Source organism: Argentina anserina, chromosome 5 (genome assembly GCF_933775445.1).
Source record: "Argentina anserina chromosome 5, drPotAnse1.1, whole genome shotgun sequence".
In the NCBI taxonomy this organism is placed as follows: domain Eukaryota; kingdom Viridiplantae; phylum Streptophyta; class Magnoliopsida; order Rosales; family Rosaceae; genus Argentina; species Argentina anserina.
Genome location: NC_065876.1, coordinates 18,176,171 through 18,184,548, shown reverse-complemented (window position 1 = coordinate 18,184,548; position 8,378 = coordinate 18,176,171). Strand labels below are relative to the sequence as shown.

The 8,378-nt window shown below is 35.3% G+C and overlaps 1 protein-coding gene across 1 annotated transcript; it reads left to right on the top strand.

Moving 5' to 3' along the window:
- Positions 1-1,479: 1,479 nt before the first annotated feature.
- LOC126796497 (uncharacterized) lies at positions 1,480-7,226 on the top strand. Its single transcript, XM_050523338.1, has 15 exons — positions 1,480-1,627; positions 2,291-2,410; positions 2,643-2,702; positions 2,780-2,881; positions 3,402-3,485; positions 3,566-3,684; positions 3,811-3,912; positions 4,530-4,646; positions 5,526-5,591; positions 5,695-5,761; positions 6,042-6,095; positions 6,171-6,254; positions 6,449-6,487; positions 6,563-6,601; positions 6,774-7,226. Exons 1-15 carry the CDS (start codon positions 1,595-1,597, stop codon positions 6,864-6,866), a joined length of 1,179 nt encoding a protein of 392 aa, XP_050379295.1. The 5' UTR covers positions 1,480-1,594; the 3' UTR covers positions 6,867-7,226.
- The last annotated feature ends 1,152 nt before the right edge of the window (positions 7,227-8,378 follow it).

Sequence of the window (8,378 nt, the reverse complement as noted above, 5' to 3'; positions counted from 1 at the left end):
AGAAGACCTTAGGCGGCTCTTCTGTTCAAGCTTTGGAGGTGGACTCCAATAAAGATTCAATACGGGTTGAGAAGATTGATCTTGTGGTTGTATGTGCTATTGGAAATCCGGTAGAGATAGGAGCGCGATCCCTCTGCCGTATCTGCTTAGTTTGAGTCACCTCGCAGTGATACAATAATGTGGTTGTTAAAATTTAATCATGTCTTCTACATTATATGTATCTTGTTTTATTCTGTTTCATGACCGTGAAAATGTGGGTAGTTTCTACCTAGGGTTTACTAATTGGTAGCTAGTTTTTTTCTTAGGGATAACTGGTTTATTGAGTGAGAAAAAGGTAGCTCTTTTTGTCGGCCTTCGGGTGTGTTATCTTAGTTATGTCTGCTGAAATACAAATGAGTTGACGTTTGATTAAAAAAAATGATCACAAACCCATATTTTCTCATCAGAGTATGTCACATAATTAAAATCATTCAAGATACTCCGTTGTTATATATGGATACTCCATTGATATATACTTAAAATCATTCAAGAATCTCCCTCAGTCCCTGACACTAATGTGGTAGAAGATGATGAAGTTATTGCTGAAAATTGATGGTGAATCAAATGAAGAAGGTAGTGAAGGTGAGGAAGTTGGCTTTGATGAGTCCAATGATTCATAATCAAATTAATGGAGGCAACTTTCATTGGTCATTCATTATTCCTTAGCTTTTAAGTTCCATTTTTCTCAAGGGAATCAAACTTTCTTTTTCTCAAAATGTTGGACTTATTTCATTTTGTGGCTGTTGATTTGGTTGTGTGAATTATTGAACTTGTGTTGTTATTTTTAGACTGAATGTTGTATGAATTTGTGATGGTAATGGACAAATGGTGATTATATGTGTAGGTGCAGCTGGTGCACACTGAAATTTGCCAGTTTGATGCCAAAAAAGTACCAAATTATTCAGTTCGATACCAAAATATAAAATCAGTTCAACATCAGTTTGAGCAGAATCTCAAACCGTCTCGTACCGGTCGCAGCCTACCTTCAATGCATCTGCCTCGTAGCGTACAAGAATGTTACGACATCTCCAAAAGATGAGAGAAACACGTGGGAGAATAGGGTGCGCGAGTAGGTTATAGGTACGTGGTAGATAATGGGCGCCCCACTTCTCCTCCATTATCCCCCACCAATATTCCCGCGCGTAATCACCACTCCTCCACTCCGTGGGGTTTAAAATTAAACAAATTAATAGATGGGTCCCACCCATGTTCAAAAACAACAACCCAACATTTACTCTCACAGTAAACCTTAATTAAACGAAACAGAAAAGAACAGAACTTGAACTGGGGTCCATATGACTTCCTATGTTGACGTGTCTAGGTTCAAAACGACGCCGTTTAGGGAGGAACGCAACTGTCGTCGTCTACCTGTCTCTGTCTTCTCTGCTTAAATATACACATAAGAGGCCAAGTATGATGCTTCCTTTTGCTTCTGGCTGCTGCTTTGCTTCTCCTTTTTTGCCATTCCTTTCTTTGCTCGAGTCTCCGAGACTCGAACAACTTCACAAGAAGAAGAAGAAGAATTTGAAAAGCAGCTTTCCCTTCTTATTCCCATATGCTTCTCAAAGTTGCAGCCATGTTCAATCCTGTAAGTTTCTCTCTCTCTCTCTCTCTCTCTCTGTATTTAGGAGTCTGCAAGTGTTCTTTTATCATTCAATTCAACAGTGCTCTACCTACCCAGTTTGGTATGAGTTTGATTTTCCATTTGGGGTTTCACTAGTTCATATTGGTTTGGAGTTTGAATTGTCTTATGGGTTGAATTCCGGTTCACCATGTTGAAAATTCTATTTTTTTTGTTTAGCTGATACTTTGTGAGATACTAATTGGATTGGAATATGAGACTTTGGAATTTGGAGACAAAAGTGTCTTCTCTTGGGTCAGAGTTGCACCAATCCTGATTTCTACTATTACAATACAACTATCAACTATTGCCCTCTGTTTGGTAATTGAGCAAGGATTGTTTTCTAAATTTTAAAGCTTGAAAAAAAAAATACTGAAAATTTGGAATTTTCAGACCTGCTGACCGAATTTTACTTGTTCAAACGCCAATAATTCGGTTCTCACCTAAACATCAAATGCTGGAAAATTATGGTTCAATGATTAACAGAAAATTTTCGTTCCGACTTAATAATCTTGCCCCAGTTTTCTCTTGTTTTTGGTCCTGATGGTATGTCTAATGGAATGCTGTTCCTGAGATCAAATGTGGACACAACGCGACTTCTAAGCCTACTTGTGTTTTTGTATTTTTCAGGTGTCTGTACTGTCAGATCCAAAGAATAGATCATTCTACTTCAGTCTCTTCATTGTAGTTTCATTGATTAGCGGTGCTTATTTCATTGGTGGTGCTTCCATTGCTAAGGAGTATAAGGAAGTATGAATGCCTTTCCAACAGTATCGTCTACTTAAGTGCTTTACTATTATATAATGCCGTGTTAAATAACTCATAAAATATATGCTTCTTTTATTATCTTATAAAAAAAGTTTAAAATGGAAACACGAGAATATTATATGTGCCGTATGATTGACCTCATTATTCATCTGTAGACAATTATATATGAATAACTAGAGTGTATTGTCTAACTGTTAGCATATTTTGTATTCAGAAATTAATGAGATGGAAGGTTACCTACAATATGCAGAATACGAATTCTGATACTTGCAAGGTGAGTGTCTTACAGAAAAGTGAAGTTTCCTTTTGACTACTTGTATGTTTGCTGATTTTCCCCCATTTTATTTTCAGAAGCAGTGCCAGCCATTGGGGGCTGACTCATTACCGGAAGGAATTGTTGCCAAAACATCTGACCTCCAAATCAGGCCTTTATGGGGCTCCTCTAATAAAAATGTATGAGAAGCTATTGCTCACTCTTACTGCTTGTTATCTTGTTGCTAAAGTGTTGAATTATAAGACCACGCACCAGTATTTAATTATGAAATTATGCTAACTAGTGAGTTCCCAATTTATTCTATGATATGATATTCTGCAAGCTTAAATCAGTTGAATGATGATTATTTTGTTGCTGACATGCTTGTAAACCCTGGCATGGCCTGGAAATTGGTGTTTCTAAATTTTCTTCTTCTCAAAGTGGAACATGGAAATAATGCAAGCGGTTAACTCAGAACTGCATTTTTATTTTTGAACTCCTTGTTGCTGCAAAATCTTTTAGACCTTGTAAAAGTGAGTCAGCAAACTTTCATTTTATGTTTTCTAGAAAACAAAAATTACATTTTCTAGTGACTGCACATTAGATTCTTGGTGGACTTTCTATTACAATGTTGTGCGTGTATATAAAGTTCTCGATCTCTATCTCTTGTATTGTGAATGCTAGGGTTGACTGCCTCTGAATTGCAATTTCATGTATCAGAAAAACTCAAGACCTTCAAAGAGCTTGCTGGCCATTGCAGTTGGAATAAAACAGAAAGAAATAGTGGACAAAATTGTTAGCAAGGTGACTGCCTCAACTCTTGGTTATGACCTTTTGTGAAATATGTTCCACCTCTGTGTTAAATATCTGTTGTGTGATTGTAGTTTCAATCAAGTGATTTTGTGGTAATGCTTTTCCATTATGATGGTACTGTGGATAAGTGGAGGGATTTACATTGGAGTGATACTGCCATTCATGTGTCTGTGATAAACCAAACGAAATGGTACATCAATTCTTCTCATAGTTGCTCAGATATTGAGTGAGCTCAGAATAATTGGCAATTATCGCATCATTTGCATGCGAGCAATCTATTTGTTTTATTTATGAATTATGTTGTATGGTGATGTAGGTGGTTCGCAAAACGTTTCTTGCATCCAGACATAGTGACTGAATATGAACATATTTTTCTCTGGGATGAGGACCTTGGAGTTGAGAATTTTGATCCAAAACGGTACGCATGACCAGGTCACTTTTGAGAATGATCTTAGCATATCTATTGAGATCACTGTTATATTTTACATTATTCCTGTCCTCCTTTCACTGTTAGATTTGAGGCGCAATAATCTGTATTTACAGCAGAATCATAATCTATCTTTACAGAAAATTCATAACTGCCTAAACTAAGCTTGATTTGAGGACTGAGTTACTCTAACAGAGTGTCTGTGCGAGCCTACATTAAAATAAATATAAACTTGAGAGCAAAGAAATTAAGTTTCCTTATCACCCTTGTGCCCCTTTTTTTTAAGGGACATTTCATTAATTTTATGATTGGAATATAATACGCATACAGGATCAATGGTGCATAAGTAAACCACTCAACTAGGACATCGAACTCTGTTGGCATTTGGCTAGCTAGTGTGTGAGCTACACAATTGGTTTGTTTAGATGTGTGTTGCCCTGTGGGTATCACCCTTGATATCCTAATTAAAATGAAAACAAATAAAATTTTATTAAACTCTAGTTTTTACTTATGATAAGTATAAAACCATAAAGTAAGTATATCCCTGACATGGTTTAACAGTTCAAATACATATAGTATTGCATCTAAGAGATGTTGATTTCATGCAGATATCTATCAATTATTCGGGATGAAGGACTCGAGATATCACAGCCAGCACTTGATCCTGTCAAATCGGAGGTTTATCATCCAATCACTGCACGTGTTAAGAAATCAAAAGTGCACAGGTCAGTTTAATTTTATTATTATTATTTAAGGAAAGTGAATTGTTAGTTAAAAATAATAGCAAATGCATGTCAGGTCCCGCTTTGTCCATATGCTCTCTTAACACACTGACAGAGGAATAATAGAAAACTAAATAATAAAGGAAAAGAAAAGAAAATGAAAATGTAGAGGTGATATCTGGCAATTTTTGTTCTGTTAGGAATTATGAGAAATTTTGTTTTCTGATATTTCTCCTCTGTCTTGGAGGAATTTGCATTAGTAGGTTATAAATTACTAGACTAGGAAGGAACATCGAATTACAAAATGTATGCCTAATTACCGAGCAAGTGCCTAATCACCTATTGGACACATATCCCATAATCAAAGGATTCAAAGCTTGGTTTACGGGATTGTAATTGATCAATACTGTCTAATAGATGACTGGGGATCCTAATAATGTGAACAGAATTAGAAAATCTTTTGACTACTTTGAAATCCATCGGGAAAGTGAAGCCATTAGGAGTTAAATTACACCATAAGATGATCTTACTTATCGCATGAATTGCTAAACCCGTTATGGTATCAAGATTACTCAGCTCCCTCATATGATTAAGGAACCCGATTTCTACTGTTCCGCAAGGAGCCCCATAGTAAATACAGCACAGATTTAGATAACCCTGTGCTAATCCAGCCAACATGTCTTATTCAAATTTACTGCACCTGTATTTACCACTCTGAAGAGAGGGTTATTCTTCTTGAATACATGCCAATTGTTACTAGCTTTATACAAACCATGGACATCAAATTTATGTAACGTGCTGTTTAGAGTCTCAACGGGAAATTATGAACTAGTATGAATGACTTTGATCCATATCTTTTTCCCTTTTTTTTTTCCATAACAGAAGGTTTTATAAGTTCAAAGGCAGTGCAAGGTGTGACGATCGAAGCTCTGGTCCTCCGTGTATTGGGTAAACAACTGTGTGCGCTCTGTCATCTATGTTGATATTTATGATCCGTTATTACATGCTGCAAAACTTTGTTTTCTGTATTTGACATAAACTGTCACAACAGTTGGGTGGAAATGATGGCACCTGTATTCTCAAGAGCGGCTTGGCGATGTGTATGGTACATGATTCAGGTACCAAAACCCTGGAAAACATGTAGTTTATGATTATTTGCTTTTGGTATTAAACAACAGTATATGGCAGAATGAATGAAGAAATTAACTGGTTAGAAATTAAATAGTACAAACGACCATTGTATGAAAAAGTGTCGTGGAGAACCCAGTTTGGTGAGTAAGAGCCTGGCTATCGAAATAGTTACTATATTCTATTTAAATGTGATTAGAAAATTGCTGTGGTCACTCAGAAATTGTATTAAATAACAGTCTTTTTCTTATAATTGATATTTTCTCACAGAATGACTTGGTCCATGCATGGGGACTGGATGAGCAGCTTGGTTATTGTGCACAAGTAATATTCCTACCATCAGTTTCAAATCGTATTTGTCTTAGCCATGCTTCTGACACCTGGGCATTATTTTTTCAGGGCGATCGAATGAAAAATGTTGGAGTGGTTGACTCGGAATATATAATTCATCTTGGCCTTCCTACACTTGGTGTCACGGATAAGGCAAGTATTATGGCTTCATGCCTACTGAGGATAAGGATGTTGATCAAAATTATTGAACTGGATGATTTGATTTGATGCAAGATGCATTTTGTTATGAATAGTAAATATCTTCTGATAGGACAGATAGATATCCTATGGTCTTGATGTTCAATATTCTTGTCTCACTTTTAACAATCTATTCCTTTCATGCGCAGGGTATCAATGAGTCTCACAAAGAGAACTCACAAGCATTGGTGAGGTTTCAAAACATTTTTTTTTCCAAGACTATCTAATGATATATAATCTGATTTTATCTTTTGTTATATCAGGCACCACCTGCTCTTCCCGAACCCAGTGATAGAGCTAAAGTAAGCCTTCTCAATTTGTACTGTTGTCACTTTCTTTCATTCACGAGCGAGATTCTAATATTCTTGTGCTCTCTCCTCTTTTCGCATAGACATGTGTATATGTTGACAATGCAGTTATTCATATACGTTGCAATCTGCAAGCACTTATTTGATGACTGTATTCTATTGGCAGGTGAGGATGCAGTCCTTCATTGACATGAAAATCTTTAAGGAAAGATGGAGGAATGCAGTGAAGGACGATAAATGTTGGGTAGACCCTTATTAACTGTTAGCAAATTCAAAATCAACCGTAAATTCTATTCATACAACTTTCTAAATGTGAAAATCCAAGGTTGGGGACAATTATCATACACAGACGGCAGACATCAGATCAAATAGCTGATCAACAATTATTTGAAGACCGATAAAGATGTGATGTGCAATGACATCACTGTTTTGTATAGGCAGTATATATTGTTGTATTACTTGTATATCATCCATCATTCTCGATTGTGATAGCATCCTCTTTTGTTGTAGATATCACCATGTAAAAACACGATGATGTAATTTAAGGGTAAGTTCGAGCTTGATTTTATTCATCAGTTGTACAGAATCAATCAAACGTTCTCATAAGGTAAGCTCATGATTTTCTTTCATAAGGTAAGAAAGACACAGGGGGTTGGCCAAAGGTAATATATGAGGCAATATGCCAGAAATCAAGAATCTGAGGACAAATATATATGCCTTGCAAACTAGGTTGTATCCTGACTTCCTGAGACCACCAAAAACTAACTAGGAGCTTCATATAGTCCTACAACTTGTGCTGCAGCAACTTAATTATATATGTATTTCACAGGGTCTTGGGATGGCAAAAATGTATATCAACATACATGTTTAGCTAGCCATTTGCATGTCCAAAAAGATCTATAAGCTAGCTACGGAATGCAAATGAACATTTGATCAATGAAATTTAGCTCATGTTCAATTTTTATTTGGAATCTTTCATAAATAGGGTAAATTCCTCATATAATACCTGATGTTTGGCTACTTGGACAATTTGGTACATGATGTATGAAAATTGATATGTTGGTACCTAAAGTTCTCAAATTTAGGCCATTTTGATACTTATGTCAATTTTGACCATATTTTTCAGGGTTAATTTCGTCATCCTAGCTCTACTTTACTTCATTTTTTCACATTATCTCCAAATTGCCTCTAAATTATCACCAAAATTTTGATAACTCATCCACTTAGCATCTGCGATGATTTACGTATAGAAGTTTTCATAATGTAGCTATCAATCTAAATTACTTTTAGTTATGAGTAATTAAAAAAATATTTTTTGAAACAAAAAGTTAAAATTGCATAAATCCAATTTATTTATTTTTTATAAAAAATAATTAGGATGCATTAAGTATATTAAGAAGAAGAAAAAATATTTTCGATATATGCGAAGTAGATATTAAGTGGAGTAGATATATTAATTTAATTATCTCTAAAAATAGGCAATTATAGGAAGAAATGAATAAAAATGTGAATTTAATGAGTTTAGAGCTAGAATGACAAAAATAATCCCAAAAATAAATTTAAATTGATAGAGGTATTAAAATGACTTATAAATGAGAATTTCAGGTACCAAATTGTTCGTTATCAATTGTCCAAGTAGCCACACATCAAGTATCAAATTGTCCAAGTAGCCATACATTAGGTACCATACGACTTATAAGAGGAATTAACCCTTCACAAAAATTCTTTTATTCATTATAGTAGTACGTAATCCAACCATACGAATTAAACT

Coding starts and splice junctions, on each gene's coding strand:
- LOC126796497 (XM_050523338.1), top strand. CDS start 1,595: ATGCTTCTCAAAGTTGCAGCCATGTTCAATCCT. Junction 2,882..3,401: donor GGGGCTCCTCTAATAAAAAT/GTATGAGAAGCT, acceptor TTCATGTATCAG/AAAAACTCAAGACCTTCAAA. Junction 5,592..5,694: donor TCTGGTCCTCCGTGTATTGG/GTAAACAACTGT, acceptor CTGTCACAACAG/TTGGGTGGAAATGATGGCAC.